This window comes from Oryctolagus cuniculus, chromosome 10, assembly GCF_964237555.1.
Source record: "Oryctolagus cuniculus chromosome 10, mOryCun1.1, whole genome shotgun sequence".
In the NCBI taxonomy this organism is placed as follows: Eukaryota; Metazoa; Chordata; class Mammalia; order Lagomorpha; family Leporidae; genus Oryctolagus; species Oryctolagus cuniculus.
The window spans coordinates 55,874,238-55,892,414 of NC_091441.1; the positions used below are offsets into that span (position 1 = coordinate 55,874,238).

General features: G+C 42.3%; 1 protein-coding gene across 1 annotated transcript in view; it reads right to left on the reverse strand.

Moving 5' to 3' along the window:
• Positions 1–18,177, reverse strand: part of MIB1 (MIB E3 ubiquitin protein ligase 1) — a 164,424-nt gene that overhangs the window by 127,528 nt on the left and 18,719 nt on the right. Inside the window, exons 2-3 of the mRNA XM_002713451.5 lie at positions 13,397–13,568; positions 9,235–9,364 (exon numbers count right to left, since the gene is read on the reverse strand). Of these exons, the coding sequence (XP_002713497.1) occupies positions 9,235–9,364; positions 13,397–13,568 (302 nt within the window). The remainder of the gene's footprint in view (positions 1–9,234; positions 9,365–13,396; positions 13,569–18,177) is intronic.

Consider the following 18,177-nt stretch of genomic DNA (forward strand, 5'->3'; position numbering starts at 1 on the left):
GATTGAGTTACCAGCTTCTAACTTCTGCCGCAGCCTAACCCTCACCACTTTGAGCAACTGGGGAGTAAAGCAGATGGGAGCTCTGTCAGTCTCCCTTTTTCTCCCTTTCATTCTCCCTCGCAAATAAATAAAAAATATATTTTACTCCAAGATACATCATATGTAAAGTTACAAATCAATTCTCAGCAAACTATTTTGTTTTTGTTTTTTTAAAGACTGATTTATTTATTTGAAAGTCAGAGTTACACAGAGAGAGGAGAGGCAGAGAGAGAGAGGTCTTCCATCCAATGGTTCACTCCCCAATTGGCCACAACGGCCAGAGCTGCACTGATCCGAAGCCAGGAGCCAGGAGCTTCTTCCGGGCCTTCCATGCAGGTGCAGGGACCATCCTCTACTGCTTTCCCAGGCTATAGTAGAGAGCTGGATGGGAAGTGGAGCAACAGGGTCTAGAACTGGTCCCCATATGGGATGCCAGCACTTCAGGCCAGGGTGTAACCCACTGCGCCACAGCGCCAGCCCCAGCAAACTTTTTAAAATAGAAATCAGGGCCAGTGTTGTGGCACAGCAGGTTAAAGCTCCGGCCTGTAACACCAGCATCCCATATGGGCACTGGTTCGAATCCCAGCTGCTCCACTTCCAATCCAGCTCCCTGCTGATGCAACTGGGAAGGCAGTGGAAGATGGCCCAAGTACTTGGGCCCCTGCACCCACAGGAGAAACTCAAAAGAAGCTCCTGGCTCCTGGCTTCAGATCGGCTCAGCTCCAGCCGTTGCGCCATTTGGGGAGTAAACCAGTGAATGGAAGACATCTCTGTCTCTGTCTTTCAAATAAATAAAATAAATCTTTAAAACAGAAATCATACAGAACACCTTTTCTGATTACAATACAAAACTAGAAATCAATAATAACAAAAACCCTGGAAACTACAAAAACATATATGGTACTTAAGCAACTTACTGCTGAACAAACAATGGATCAACAAAGAAATTAAGGAATTTTTTTTAATTACTGGAATGAATGAAGATAGAAATGCAACACACCAAAATCTATGGGATACAGTAAAAGCAGTATACTAAGAGAAGTTTATAGCAATCAATGACTGAATAAAAAGTCAGAAAGATTTCAAATAAATAACTTATCACCACACCTCAAGGAACCAGAAAAACAAGAACATATAAACCCAAAATTTATTAGAAGAAAAGAATAAAACTTGGGGGCCAGTGAAGTAGTCTAAGCCTCTGCCTGCAGAGCCAGCTTCTCATATGGATGCCAGTTCATGTCCTAGCTGCTCTTCTTCTGATCCAGCTCTCTGGTTAGGGCCTGGGAAAACAATAGAAGATGGCCAAAGCTCTTGGGCTCCTGCACTTGCGTAGGAGACCTAGAAGAAGCTCCTGGCTCCTGACTTCAGATCAGCCCATCTCCAGCCATTGCAACCATTTAGGGAATGAACCAGCAGATGGAAGACCCTTCTCTCTGTCTGTCTGTCTCTGTCTCTGTCTCTCTCTCTCTAACTCTCTCTCTCAAATAAATAAAAATCTTTAACACAAATAAATAAAACTTGAACACAAAAGACAAGAGAACAAAAAAAAAAAATCAGTGAATCAAAGAATTCTTTGAAAAGACAAACAAAACTGACAAACCCCTAGCTAGAATAAAAACAGATTCAAACATAAAATCAAACATGAAAACAGAGACATTATAACTGACATCGCAGAAATACAAAGGACTGTTAGAGCTCACTATGAACAATAATATGGCAACAAATTTGATAATGTAGAAGAAATGGGCAAATTTCTGCATATACACAATTTACCAAGACTGAATCATAAAAAAAAAAAAAAAAAAGAATGCTTAAGCAAACTATTGACAAGCAGTAAGATTGAATTAGGACTAAAAAGTCTTGAATCAAAAAAAAGCCTAGGACCAGATGACTTCACTATTAAATTCTATCAAACATTTACAAAGGAATTAATACCAGTATTCCCCAACTAATTTTTAAAAATAGAAGGGAAAGAAATTCTTCCAAACTCATTCTTTTTGTTTGTTTGTTTTTTCCCCAGAAATGTTTTATTGAAGGTATACAAACTTCATGCATTTCATAACTACAACTTTAGGAACACAATGATTCTCCCCACCATACCCTCCCACATTGCTTTCTCCTCCTTCTCCTATTCCCATTCTTATTTTTTACCAAAATCTATTTTCAATTAACTTTATACACAGAAGATTAACTCTATACTAAGAGTTCAACAAATAGTATGAAAAGAAACTATTCCTCAATAGTTTTTTGATTTCTCTTTTGATTTCTTCTATGACCCACAGTTCATACAGGAACATATTGTTCCATCTCCATGTGTTTGCATATGTTCTGGAGACTCTTGAGTTGTTGATTTCCAGCTTCATTCTATTGAGGTCAGAGAAGATGTATGGTATGATTTTGATTTTTTTTAATTTGCTGAGACTTGCTTTATGGCCTGGCCTGTGGTCTACCCCAGAGAAAGTCCCATGCACTGGTAGAATGTGTTTTCTGCAACTGCAGGATGAAAAGTTCTGTAGATAACTGTTAGGTCCATTTGGTCTATAGTGTCGAATAACTATTGTTTCCTTGCTGATTTTCTGTCTGGTTGATCTGTCCATTGCTGAAAGTGGGGTTTTGAAGTCCTCTGTTACTAATCTGCTCTGTTGGCATAGTCTCACTTACCTCCTCTCCTCAAAGGAGACCAATGCCTGGGCACTAGCCCCAGTGGATACAATTTTCATCCATTCTGCCACAAGAACCACACAAAGGATCCCATGCAGTCCTTGGTGTGAACACAGAACCTCACCAGGTAATCAAAGTGTGTGGAGCCACCCAAAGTGACCACCCAAAGACCCAGCCACACCCTGCGCCCTCCCATGCAGCTGCAGTGTTTTCACAGTCCCAGCACACAAGGCTCCCACAGTCACAAGGACCCAGCCCCCTGTCAATTCTCCCAGCCAGACTCAGGCATCTCCTCTCCACTGGCTGCTGGGTGCACAGACACGAGCTGGCGCAGCTGTTGCATTATGTCCAAAATGGTGCCTGTCCCCTCTCAGCTAGCCATGAGATGCTGACACCAGATGGTTGGGGAGAGAGAAATGTGCCTCCCTTTTTTTCCTCTAGGGTGGCACAGGGCTCCAAGCCAGATTCACGCCAGGCTCTTCCCTCAGCTTTATTGCCAGTGGCTTGGGCTGCTGCAGTCTGGTCTCACCTCACTCTCCAAAGCTGGTGCTGAGGCTGCTGGGGTCCTTAGCTGCACGCCTCCATACCCTTCCTGTAGATCCACAGTGTCCTTTCAATTTGCGTGGAGTTTCCTCTGCCATTTTCTCCCTAACTCTTCCCTGAGATTGTACTCTCTCCGCGTTTTTTTTTTTACTCTTTCCCTAGATTAGAGCAGTAGGTTCCCTCCCTATTTTGCCATCTTGTTCAGTCACTTGTACAAGTGATTTATTCTATGAGGTCCCCATTACCTTGATAAAACTAGGCAAGGATCAAGAAGGAAGGGGGAGGGAGGGGAAGGGGGAGGGCAAGGGGGAGGGGAGGGGCAAGAGAGGGGGAGGGGAGGAGAAGGGTGAGGGAGGGGGAGGTGAAGGGGGAGGGAAAGGGGAGGGGAAGGGGGAAGGCGGAAGGGGAAGGGAAGGGGGAGGGAGGGGAAGGGAAGGGAAGGGGAGGGGGAGGGGAAGGGGGAGGGGAAAGGGGAAGGGAAGGGAAGGGAAGGGGAAGGGGAGGGGAAAGGGGAAGGGAAGGGGAGGGGAAAGGGGAAGGGGGAGGGGAAAGGGGAAGGGAAGGGAAGGGAAGGGAAGGGAAGGGAAGGGAAGGGGGAGGGGAAAGGGGAAGGGAAGGGAAGGGAAGGGAAGGGAAGGGAAGGGAAGGGAAGGGAAGGGAAGGGAAGGGAAGGGAAGGGGGAGGGGGAAGGGAAGGGGAAGGGAAGGAGAAAGGAAGGGAAGGGGGAGGGAGGGGGAGGGAAGGGAAGGGAAGGGAAGGGAAAGGAGGGGAAGGGAAGGGAAGGGAAGGGGGAGGGGGAGGGGAAGGGAAGGGGAAAGGAAGGGAAGGGGAAAGGAAGGGAAAGGGAAAGGAAGGGAAGGGGGAAGGAGGGGAAGGGGGAAGGGAGGGGGAGGGGGAGGGGAGGGGAAGGGAAGGGAAGGGGAGTAGAAGGGAAGGGAAGGGAAGGGAAGGGAAGGGAAGGGAAGGGAAAGGGAAAGGGAAAGGGGAAGGGGAAGGGGAAGGGAAAGGGGAAGGGGAAGGGGAAGGGGAAGGGAAGGGAAGGGGAAGGGGAAAGGAAGGGAAGGGAAGGGAAGGAGGGAGGGAGGGAGGGGGGAAGGAAGGAAGGAAGGAAGCTAGCTAGCTGCAGGCCAAATATCCTTGATAAACTCAGATGCAAAAATCCTTAGCAAAATACTAGCATCAAATCCAACAGCATGATCCTTCAGATTATTCACCATGATCAAGTAGAACCCATCCCAGGGATGCAGGATGGTTCAATATACACAAATCAATAAACATGATAGACCACATACCAAGTGAAGGACAAAAATCATATACCTATCTCAATAAATACCAAAAAAATTATAAAATTCAACAGCTTTTCCTGATAAAAAATTCTGAACAAACTAGATGTGAAAGGAACACCTCCCAACACAATAAAGGCCATATATAATAAGTCAACTTTTAATATCATATATTGGATAGGTAAAGCTGAAGGCTTTCTAAGACTTGGAACAAGAAAAGGATGCCCACTGTCACCACCTTTATTCATCACAGTATTGTAGTCCTAGCCAGAACAATTAGGCAAAAAAGAGGCAAAGGGCAAGGCCAATGTTGTAGCATAGAGGGTAAGCCACTGCCTGCAATGCAGGTATTCTACATGGGTCCTGGCTCCTCCATTTCAGATCCAGTTCCCTGATAATGGCCTGGACAAAGCAGTGAAAGACAGCCAGAGTACTTGGGCCCACGCCACCCATGTGAAAGACCTGTAAAGAAGCTCCTGCCTCCTCGCTCCAGCCATATGGGGAGTGAACCAGCAGATGGAAGATCCTCCCCCCCAATCTGTCTGTCTTTACCCCTCTCTGTGTAACTCTTTTCAAATAAATAAATAAATAAAAAAGAAACAAAAGGCATCAAAATCAGAAAGGAGAAGTCAAACTGTTGCTGTTTGCTGATGACATGACCCTATGTGTAAAAAACCTCCAGGGCCGGCACCGTGGCACAGTGGGTAAAGCCACTGCCTGCAGTGCCCACATCCCACTTGGACACCGGTTCAAGACTTGGCTGCTCCATTTCCGATCCAGCTCTCTGCCATGGCCTGGGAAAGCAGTAGAAGATGGCCCAAAGTCTTGGGCCCCTGCACACGCGTGGGAGACCTGGAAGAGGCTCCTGGCTTCGGAACGGCGCAGCTCTGGCCTTTGCGGCCATATGAGGAGTGAACCAGAGGATAGACGACACCTCCCTCTCCCTCTCCCTCCCTCCCTCTCTCTCTCTCTCTCTCTCTCTGCCTTTCCTTCTCTCTCTGTGTGTAACTGTAACTTTCAAGTAAAATAAATATATCTTTTTTATAGGAAACTTTTATTTAATAAATATAAATTTCGAAAGTAGAACTTTTGGATTTTAGCTATTCTTTCTCCCATAACCACCCTCCCACTCACAAACCATCCCATCTCCTACTCCCTGATGAGGTGGAGGTTGCGATTGATTTTAAAAATATAGGGGATTGAGTTATTTTTTGAGGAGGATGAAGTAGGTTTAATTCGAGAAGACTCTATAGGGGTAGCGGTATTGTATAGCTATGGGAGTTGATTAACGGTTGTTGCTGGTTGATCTTTGTGAGCATTTTTATTGTTATTGAAATTACTCGTGGGGGCTAAGCTAAAACAAACAGTGCTAAGAGCAGAGAGATCAGGAAGGATAAAGAATAGAATCTGATGAGTCCTTTTTGTGTAGATACAGAGGTTGACGCAGAAATTTGAATGTCTGAGATATTTTTGGAATTGCTTTTTCAGTTCATGATATGTCTAAGAGTAGTGTAGCTACGTTTTGACTTGCTGAAAGATTTAGGTAAGGTAAAAGCTCCCATCCCATTCACATCAAGATTCATTTTCAATTATCTTTATACACAGAAGATCAATTTAGTATATATTAAGTAAAGATTTCAACAGTTTGCACCCACACAGAAACACAAAATGTAAAGCACTGTTTGAAGACTAGTTTTACCGTTAATTCTCATAGTACAACACATTAAGGACAGAGGTCCTACATGGGCAGCAAGTGCACAGGGACTCCTGTTGTTGATTTAACAATTGACACTCTTATTTATGAAGTCAGTAATCACCCGAGGCTCTTGTCATGAGCTGCCAAGGCTATGGAAGCCTCTTGAGTTCACAAATTCCAACCTTAAAATAAATAAATCTTAAAAAAGAAAAAAGGGGCCGGCACCGTGGTACAGTGGGTTAATGCTCTGACCAGAAGCGCTGGCATCCCATATGGGCACCAGTTCAAGACCCGGCTGCTCCACTTCCCATCCAGCTCTCTGCTATGGCCTGGGAAAGCAGCAGAAGATGGCCCAAGTCCTTGGGCCCCTGCACCCGTGTGGGAGACCCAGAAGAAGCTCCTGGCTCCTGGCTTCGGATTGTCACAGCCCCGGCCATTGTGGCCAATTGGGGAGTGAACCATTGGATGGAAGACCTCTCTCTCTCTCTTTCTCTCTCTCTCTCTGCGCCTCTCCTCTCTCTGTGTAACTCTAACTTTCAAATAAATAAATAAATCTTAAAAAAAAAAAAAGAAGAAAACCTCTAAGAACACATCAAAAGGCTGTTAGAATAAAAAAGTCCAATAAAGTTGCAAGATAAAGTTAACATACAAAAATCAGTAGTGTTATTATACACCATAGCAAATCATCTAAAAAAGAAATCAAGAAAACAACTCCTTTATTGATCATTACCAAAAGAGTAAATAAAACACCCAGGAATAAACTGAATCTGAAGAGGACATAAAGAAATGGAACAGACACAAAGAAATGAATGGAAACACATCCCCTGCTCATGAAATGGAACAATCAATATGCTAAACTGTGCCTACTACCCCTCAAACTGATTTAGAGACTCAAGGCAACACATACCAGAAATACCAGTGGCATTTTTCACAGAGTCAGAAAAAAATACTATTAAAGGGGCTGGCATTGTGGCACAGTAGGCTAAGCCTCTGTCTGTAGCACCAGCATCCCGTATGGTTGCCGGTTCGTATTCCAGCTGCTCTTCTTCTGATCCAGCTCTCTGCTTATGTCCTGGGAAAGCAGTAGATGTCCCAAGGGCTTGGGTCCCTGCACCCATGTGGGAAACCTGGAAGAAGCTCCTGGCTCCTGGCTTCAGATCAGCACAGCTCCTGCTGTTGCAGCCATTTGGGAAATGAACCACTGGGTGGAAGACCTTTCTATCTGTCTCTCCTTCTGTAACTATCTCAAATAAATAAATAAATCTTTTAAAAGATACTATTAAAATGTTTATGAAACCACAAGACTCCCAAATAGCCAAAACAATCTTGAGCAAAAAGAATACCTGACTTTGAAATACATTATAAAAGTACCATAATTAAAACAGTATGGTATCGGCATAAAAACAAATCCACAGACTGATGTAACAGAATAGAGATCCTAGAAACAGACCCACAACTGTAGCCTAGTGATCTTTGACAAAGATGCTAAGAAAATGTATTAGGAAAGGTAATCTTTTGAATAAATGGTACCGGGATAATTGGGTATCAACATGCAGAAAAATGAAACTAGAACTGTATCTCCCCCCATGTACAAAAATCATCTCAAAATGGGTTAATGACCCAAATGTAAGACCCAAAACTTTTAAACTATTAAACAAAAACAATGGAGAAACACTTCAGGACACCAGAATGGGCAGTGTTTTTGGTTTTTTTTTGTTTTTTTTTTTTTTTCCAACCAGAACCCAAAAGCAAAAACAGACAAATGGGATTGCTTCAAACTAAAGAGCTTCTGTACAGCCAAGGAAACAATCAGCAGAGTAAAGAGACAACTTACAGAATGGCAGAAAATATTTGCAAGCTCTATATGTCTGACAGAATATCCAGAATATATAAGGAATTCAATAGCAAAAAAACAAAAAAATCTAATTTAAAAATGGTCAGTAGACCTAATCAGACATTTCTCACAGGAAGACACACAAATGGTCAACAAGTACATGAAAAAATGCTCAACATCACTAATCATTAGGGAAATGCAAATCAATGCATTCATCAATACAATCTCATCAATACAAAGATCTAATTTCACTCCAGTTAGACAGACTCATCAAAAAGACAAAAGGTGAAAAGTGCTGTTGAAAATTTATCTACATGAATGTAAATTAGTACAGCCACTGTGGAAAACAGCATGGAGATTCCTCAAAAAACTAAAAACAGGGGGCAAGCATTTGGTACAGCAGTTGAGACACCCACATCTCCTATCAGAGTGCCTCAGTTGGAGTCCTGGGCCCACTTCCAATTCCGGTTTCCTGCTAAGGCAGACAGGAGTCAGCCAATGACAGCTTTAATTCCTTGGACCCTACCACCCATGAGGAGATCCAGACTGACTTCCAGTCTTCTGGCTTTGGCCTGTCCCTGCTGTTAGGTATGTCTAGCTCTATTTCTTTTTCCCTTTGCCTTTCTCTCTTTCACTCCTCTTTTTCCCCATCTCTTTGCCTCAAATAAAAAGGAAAGATACATAAATAAGAATAGCTGCTATAAATGACCCCTCAACAGCCTTCCACGCAATCCAAGAGGGGTAACAGGAGGCAAGCTGACAAGCAAGTAGCTGCCTACCCTGAAAACAACCTTTGAGGAAATGAAATACAAAAGTCAATTCAAATGAATTTTAACAGCAGGAAAGGCTAGAGCACAAGAAACTATTTAGGGAGGACTGGCAAAATGTTCAGAAAGGCGTTCTGGGCAACAAAATGGCAATGTCCTGGATCAACCCAGAGGGAAGAGAGGTAGAGCCAACAACCAACCCTCTCAAGGAACACCAAAGCTTACAAAAGAACAGGAGCAATCTTTTGCCCCAGGGGAAAAAAAAAAAAGGAAAAAACAAAGATTTCAAAAACTGTTACTGAAATAGGATAACAATGGGTTAAGAAAATGACTTACAAGAGCAATAAAAATCTCTTGAACACACTCATACAATATTCTAGAAAACATAAGGAATGAAGAAGAATGCCATACCTTTCCCCTTCGTCCATTTCCTCCATCTTGATCTTCCCACTGCCAGTCCACTCCTCGTACCACTCTGGCACCTGCAAAGATTCCTCTTGCTGTAATCTTCTTAGATTTTCTACGAGACTCTAACAAAACCCTAAAAGTAAAATTATTTCAAATTTATGTCAAAATGGGAACTAATTTATCCTTAAAAACAAATCATAAAAAGATTGTTTCCAAAGTAGAAAAGATTCTTCTTTGTTCTAGTTAATACCAAAATAGCACAATACAGGAACACCTTTTACTTTCCACAGGCAAAGATGATGATAATAGCAATTGTAATAATGATGACAATAATCTTTGAGCTTTTATTATATGTAAAAGCACTTACACAGTTGTAGCATGTGCAACACTCTTGAATAAAAAGGTACAAAGGAGAAGATTGAGTCTCAAACAAGTTAAGTAATCTGCCAAGGTCACAGAAGTCAAAAAGTAATGAAATCATTACATAAACCAAATCTAACCTCTTCATATAACAATTCTCTTCACTATTTTAGAGGTGGCAAACTCAAATCCTTGCAGCTGCCAGTCAAGTAATATCAATCAGGGCCTATGGAAGAAAGCCCTACAAAGACAAATAGCCAATAGCACTTGTTCTCAGGTTTAGAAGACAAGAGTAGTAGTTGATTTTAGTCAACTCAACAGCATATTCTGTTCAGAGATTGCCAAGTGTTTTTCTGCTTCAGTCAACTGCTGCCAAGAAAAATTAAGCCCAGCATTGGGAATCTTCTAAGTGCATATGCATTTTCAAAATCCATGAACTTTTTTGTGTATGTAGAATTACCTGATTGCTAAAGGGTTAGCAAAAAAGGGGTCCGTGAGCTAACAATTATTCAAAAATTTAGAGGGGGTCAGCATTGTGGTATAGGTGGTAAAGCTGCCACCGGCAGCACCTGCATCCCAACTGGGTGCCAGTTCGAGTCCCAGCTGCTCCACTTCCAATGCAGCTCCTTTTTAATGCCTGAGAAAGCAGCAGGGGTCAGCCCAAGTGTTTAGGCCCCTGCACCCTTGTGGGAGACCGGGAAGAAGCTCCTGGCTCCTAGCTTCAGCCTGGCCCAACCCTGGCCATTGTGGCCACTTGGGGAGTGAACCACTGGATGGAAGACCTCTCTGTCTCTCCCTCTCTGTAACTCCACCTTTCAAATAAGTAAAAAAAAAAAAAAAAAAAAAAAAAAAAAAACTTTAAAAAAATTTAGAGTACTACATGTAAGCCAGTAAAGTCTGTTTGTATGGCATGAAATTAACCTATATTACAGTTTCTCCAAGGTACAGATTACAGATCTTGAAAAAGATTTCAACTATTTCAGGCATCTACCTCTTACTTGTATAAGACAAGAGCAGGGAACCTTTTTTCTGCCAAGGGCCATTTGGATATTTATAGTATCATTCACAGGTCATACAAAATTATCTACTTAAAAATTAGCCAGCAACAGATTTATTAAACTTCAAGTCCCACCTGGGCAGGGGCAGACCAAATGATATCACAGGCCTTAAATGGCCTGTGGGCCAGACACATTTCCCACCACTGTTGTACACCCTCCTCATTTACATACTCAGAAAGGTTTCAGGATGGGTTGAGGTGGGGGCATCACAGGTATGTAGCACAGCAGTTAAACAGCCACTTGGGACACCATCACCTATATCAGACTGCAAGGTTTGAGTCCACTAAATAGATCCTATTAATATGCACCTTGGGAGGCAGCAAGTGATAGCTTGAGTACTTGGGTCCCTGCCACCCACATGGGAGATCCAAATGGGATACTTGGTTCCTGGCTTTGGTGGGCATTTGAGCAGACTGGAAAACTCTCTGCTTTTCAACCAAAATATTTTTTAATTTTTCCTATATATTTTTCTTTAAATATTTATTTATTTATTTGAAAGGCAGAGTTTTAGAGAGGCAAAGGGAGAAAATAAGGTCCTCCATCTGCTGGTTCACTCCCAAAATGGCCACAATGGCCAGAGCTGGGCTGATCCAATGCCAGGAGCCAGAAGTTTCTTCCAGGTCTCCTACATGGATGCAGAAGCCCAAGGACTCTAGAGAGCCAGACCAGAAGTGGAGCAGCCAGGACTTGAACCAGAGCCCATATGGGATGTTGGCACTGCAGATAGCAGCCCCACCCACTACACCACAGTGCTGGCCCCAATAAAAATTTTTTTTAAATAGAGGTTTGGGGTTTTTGGGGTTTTCTAACTTTATTTCATTGTTCTATTAATTTTCTTTTTTTTTTTTAAAGATTTATTTACTTGAAAGGCAGTTACAGAGAGGCAGAGGCAGAGAGCTATATGAGAGATAAAGAGAGGTCTTCTACCAGCTGGTTCACTCCCCAGATGGCCCCAATGGCTGCAGCTGAGAGGATCCAAAGCCAGGAGCCAGAGGCTTCTTCCAGTTCTCCCACATGGGTGCAGGGGCCCAAGGACTTGGGCCATCTTCCACTGTTTTCCCAGGCCATAGCAGAGAGCTGGATTGAAGTGAAGCAGCCAGAACTTGAACCAGCGCCCATATGGGATGCCAGCACTGCAGGCAGCAGCTCCACCTGCTACGCCATAGTGCCAGTCCCATATTAACTTTCCTAAAACTTTATATTATTTGAAAGGCAGAGTTACAGAGAGAGAGAGAGAGAGAGAGAGAGAGAGAGAGAGATCTTCTATCCTCTATTCATTTTTAAAATGCCTTTAATATTCCTTTACAATAAGCAAAGGAAAAAAATCAAGTAACTTGAGCTTACCATTGTGGCACAGAGGATTATGCTGCTGCTCAGGACACCCAAATCCCACACTAAATGCTGATTTGAGTCCCACCTACTGTGCTTCTGATCCAGCTTCCTGCTAAAGAATCCTATGAGGCAGCAGGTGATGGGTCAAGTACTTGGGCCACTACCATCCACATGAGAGATCAGATGGAGTTCCAGACTCCTGGTTTCAGCTTGGCCCAGCCCTGGCTGCTGTAGGCATTTACAAAATGAACCAAAGGATGGAAGGTTTCTCTCTCTGTCTCTCTTTCTCTCTCCCTCCTCTGTCACTCTGCCTTTAAGTAGATGAAAATAAACATTTTAAAATAAATAAATAACTTGCTTAAAATAATATAGTTAATAAATGGCAGGACCATGATTTGCATTGAACAACCTGATTTCAAAATCTATTTATTCCTACTTCTAGCTATCTCCCTAAGACTGGTGGCATTCTTGCACCTATACATATTGACACGAGAGGATGCCATCACCTAAAACTTTGCACCTCTTTTACAATACTCCTCTCTCATTGTTCCTAAGATAGTTAATACCTAGCACTGCCATAGCATAAAACATCATATGATGATCCCTACTAACCAATTATTTGCTTTTACTTGTGGACACCTTAAGAATACTGCATGTTGGGGCCTGCACTGTGGCACAGTGGGTTAATGCCCTGGTCTGAAGCGCCGGCATCCCATATGGGCGCTGGTTCTAGTCCCAGCTGCTCCACTTCCAATCCAGCTCTCTACTATGGTCTGGGAAAGCAGCAGAAGAAAGCCCAAGTCCTTGGGCCCCTGCACCCATGTGGGAGACCCGGAAGAAGCTCCTGGCTCCTGGCTTCGGATCAGTGCAGCTCCAGCCGTTGTGGCCAATTGGGGAGTGAACCATTGGATGGAAGACCTCTCTCTCTCTCTCTCTCTCTCTGCCTCTCCTCTCTCTGTGTAACTCTGACTTTCAAATAAATAAATCTTTAAAAAAAAGAATACTGCATGTCTATTTATCTTCAAATCTCCACAAATATAGCAGCTGTCCTGTAGTCTTAATAAACACCTACTGACTCAATCAATGGGCTCTCATGTTCAACCAGTAGCAATTCACAGAACAGAAAGCACAGTGGAAAGAAAACAACCAGCCTCTCTTGGGCTGCCCTAACATTTCGCAATGTCAAGTATCTAAGCCAGAGAAAGAACAGATCATATTACCTCGGAAAATTCATACAGTTCCATCTTCACACAGCTCTTATCTCACTCTACTAGAGGCTTAGTCCATTTCTAGCCTATTATCAGCTACTTCCTAATACTAAACCACTTGTCATAGGTAATTTCCTAATCCTATTTTTATGGCCAAGTAGTATAAAACTTGAGCACAAACACAGAAGAGAAATTTGTTTCACCTACCGCTCACTTCCTGGTGTAGTAATTCTATAAAAGCGATGCCTTAAATGATGTTTATCTCCATGATAACAAACTGTGCACAAATCATAATTTGTACATTCTGCACATTTCCATCTAATGCCAATGATTGGTTGCTGGCGGCAGGTATCACACATGGTTCCATCATGCTTGATGCCTATTAAAATACAGATATGTGCTTACATTAATTACATATATTATTTATTTGAATATTACTCCAGGGGTGGGGATAAGGAATAAGAACAAAGCATTTTGTAAAATATTTTAATAAAGAGGGAAAAACATTTCAAATATACCACATAATGTTTCAAAATATCAGATCTGAAACATATTAATCAAAATTATAAACTTAACCTTTTCTCTCCCCTCTTTTTTCATTAGTAAGAATACAGCTCAGTAGCACTCTATTTGCTCTCACCCACAAACTGAAATTTAGGTTCAACACACAGAAAGAAGACTCCTTTACCACCACGTAGCTGATTCAGACTGCAAAAACTCAGGAATCTTTGGAAGAATTTCAATCTATTTTCCAGGTAAACAATAACTTTAAAATAAAAGTCAATTTTATCCTCATGGCCTCAGGCAACATTAACTTAAGCATTTATCCCTAGATATTGACAAACTTTTGCATAAACAATAAACGTTAGAAAATGATTAGCAAGCACATTTTCCTAAAGGAAAATAATACACTATGATGTGGGTTTTCCCCCTTACAGACTAAGTAATAATAAAATCGAGTAATAATAAAATTGAGAATAAACACTTGGTAAGATGACCTCTTTTAAAAACGCTTACACAGTAGAAGATGGCCCAAGTCCTTGGACCCCTGCACCCATGTGGGAGACCCATAAGAAGCTCCTGGCCCCTGGCCTCTGATTGGCACAGCTCCGGCCATTGCAGCCAACTGGGGAGTGAACCATCGGATGGAAAACCTCTCTCTCTCTGCCTCTCCTCTCTCTGTGTAACTCTGACTTTCAAATAAATAAATAAATAAATCTTTAAAAATAAATAAAATAAAAACGCTTATATACATGGATGAGACGGATGTTAGAACTATAAAAATACCACTATAAAGTATGAAAATAACTTTTGTTTTAAGGTAATAGGATTGATGGTAATGCTCCTTCACTATTTTGTCATATTCATATAACTTGTTACATATATTAAAGCTAAGATATTTTAAAATAACGTGTGGCTTATGAAAATCAGTGTCACTGCTTTGGTTTACAAAGCATGGATGGTCAAGCTGAATGCTAACATACAAACAAGAGCTATATTATACATATAAGAGTGACATTCTCCTGGATTCAAATGATTCCATCATGATTCTGTTATGATTATGATTTGTGCCCTTGAAAAGGTCATTTTAGGGGCCAGCATTGTGGTACAGTGGGTTAAAGACAGCCTGGAGTGACGGCATCCCATTTGGGTACCAGTTCAAGTCCTGACTGTTCCACTTCCAATCCAGCTCCCTGCTAATGAGCCTGGTAAAGCAATAGAGAATGGCCCAAGTGCTTGGGCCCCTGCACCCATGTGGGAGACTTAGAAGCTCCTGGCTCCTGGCTTCAGCTTGGGCCAGCCCCAGTCGATGTGGCCATTTGGGAAGTGTCTCTTTACCTTTCAAATAAATGAAGTCTTTTTTTTTTTTTAAGTCATTTTAACTTAAGTACTTAGATATATAATACTACAAATATTAAAAATATTAAATTAATTTTAAAAGCAAGGAACCCTTTTCACTCTTTTGAATCTCAGTCCACTTTGGAAAAGGCAGTATGTGGAGCCAGCACTGTAACACAGCAGGTTAAATCATCACCACCTGCAATGCTGGCACACCATATAGGCACTGGTTTGTGTCCCACCTGCTCAACTTCCCAGCTAGCTCTCTGATAAAGCACCTGGGAAAGTAGCATAAATGACCCAAGTATTTGGGTCCCTGTACCCTTATGGGAGACCCAGAAGCAGCTCCTGGTTTCAGCCTGGCCCAGCCCTGGCTGTTGAGGCCATTTGGGGAGTGAACCAGCAGATGGAAGACCTTTCTATCTTTCCCTCTCTCTAACTCTGCCTAAATAAAATAGATCTTAAAAGAAAAAAAAAGGCAATCTGTTCTTTAGGTTAGGCAAGACATTCTAAAAATCAAATAGGAATACATGATATAATCAAGAACTAGGATATATAAGTAGAGATACTACCAAGTTCTTTAAGAACTAATATACCATCATTGCTATTTCCTGACCAGAAGGGAGAAGACCTGTATTATTCATTTTCCAGGTTCAGGTGACTAGATTTTAAACAAAGAGCCAAACTTGAACATAAGCCTCCATTTGAGGTGAGAAGGTTAATGGGAAAAAAGAAAGGAGGCAAGGCAGAAGGGAAAACATCACGAGAGAAAAGTTGGGATCCCCAGTGGACTAGAAAAGAGAATGATCAATCAACACCAACATGTTTTATGTGCAGTCTCCTGCCATACAAATGCTTGACCATAGTGGACATCACTGTGCACTGATTAATTCAGAACTACACTTTTACTCTTACTGTGGGCATGCCCTCTGCTGCCTTCAAGTATCACTCTTGCTGTAGTGTGGAAAACAGCAAGGAAGCAGAAGTGGCTAGAGAAGGGAGTCAAGTTATAAGAAGCCTATGTCACTCCAAGTAAGATAAAGGTAGTTTAAGTCAAGGTGGTAATAGTAGATGTTAAATTACAGAAATAGAGTAAAGGGATATTTAGGACCTAGTGGCTGTGAGTCCAGAGATTAACAGATGTAGAAGGTATAAATGAGAAACCAAAAATAAGGTTACCCAAGAGAAAATAAATAGGTACATATTCAAAATATTTAGGAACAGGTAATTACCCAGTTCAGTAAGCTGAAAACTAGAACTGCTCTGCTTAAAAACAAGGGAGTCACCAAGAAAAAATAAATAAGAACGTGCTAATTAAAAAGAACAAGCTCAGGAGGCTGGTGCTGTGGTGTAATGGGTAAAGCTGCCACCTACAATGCCAGCACCCCATATGGCCACTTTTCTGAGTCCTGGCTGTTCCACTTCTGATCCAGCTCCCTCCTAATATGCCTGGGAAAGCAGCAGAGGATGGCCCAACTGCTTGGGCCCCTGCATCCTTGTGGATGACCTGGATGAAGCTCCTGGCTTCTGGCTTTGGCCTGGCCCAGCCCCAGCCATTGCAGTCACATGGGGAGTGAACCATTGGATAGAAGATCTCTCTATTTTTCCACTCTCTTTCTCTCTGTAAATCTAATTTCAACTTAACAAAATAAATTAAAAAAAAAAAAAAAGGAAAACCTCAGTTTCCAGTGATAAAAAGAAAATCTTCTAAAAGAGTAAACCAGAGGAGCAGGCATTTACACTCACAGTTAAGATGCCCACGTCTCATCAGAGTATCAATTCCCAGCTCCAAAACCTGACTCAGGCTTCCTACCAAAGCAGACTTTAGGAGGCAACAGTGATGGTTCAAGTAGTGCGTTCTCACCACCCATGTGGGATACCTAGACGGTGTTCCTTGCTCCCAACTCCCAGTTTTGGCCTCAGTCTAGCCTTGGTCATTGCAGGCAGTTGGGAGTGTGTTTCTTTCTCTCTCTCTCTCTCTCTCTCTCTCTCACTTGGTGAGAGAAACAGCAGATGATTCTCTCAAAATTTTTTAAAGATTTATTTGAAAGGCAGAGTTACAGAGGCAGAGGCAAAGACAGAGAGGTTCTCCATCCACTGATTCACTCCCCAAATGGTCACAATGACTGAAGCTGGACCAATCCAAAGCCAGGAGCCAGGAGATTCTTTTTGAGTCTCCCACGTGGGTACAGAGGCCCAAGGACTTGGACCATCTTCCACTGCTTTTCTAGGGCATAGTAGAGAGCTGCTTAGGAAGTAGAATAGCCAGGACTCAAATTGGCACCTATATGGGATGCTGGCACTGCAGGCCACGGCTTTACTCGGTACACCACAGCTCCAGCCCCCTGAAATAAATTTTTAAAAAAGAAACTCAATCAGAAAAAGGACAAGGAAAAGTTTCACAGAAATGATGGACACGGGGCCAGCGCCATGGCCTAGAAGGTTAAGCCCCAGCCTACAGTGCTGCCATTATACGTGGGCACCAGTTCAAGTCCCAGCTGCTTCACTCCTAATCCAGTTCCCTGTTAAAGCACCTGGGAAAGCAGCAGAAGATGGCCCAACTCCCTGGACCCCTGCACCCATGTGGAAGACCTGGATGAAGGTCTTGCCTGGCTCCTGCTTCAGCCTGGCACAGCTCTAGCCATTATGTTCACTTGAGGAGTGAACCAGTGGATGGAAGATCTCTCTCTGTCTCTCCTTCTCTCTCTCTGTAATTCTACCTTTCAAATAAATAAATAAATCTTTAAGAAAGAAAGAAAGAGAAATAAATAAACAATGGACAAAGAGACCTTTCAAAGACTTCAAGAAAAAACAACAGAAAAGCAGAATGTGTTCAATGAACCAAGAGCAACTTTACTAAGTAGGAACATGAAATATAATTAGAGACTTAGAGATCAATTAGAGTCAGGACGGGAAATGGCAAGTTCAGACATGATTTCTGAACTGTATATTTAAACTTCTATATTTAAATGATAAACACAAGGGTATGTGATTTAAGAACCTAGTACTATAACTTATCAGCTATACAACATTCAAAATCAACCTAAACTGCTCTAGAACCACTATTCTCATCTATAAACTCAGAAAACATTTCCATTCCTACAGAAATCATCATCATGCGGTTAAAGTGATATATAGGTAAACACATT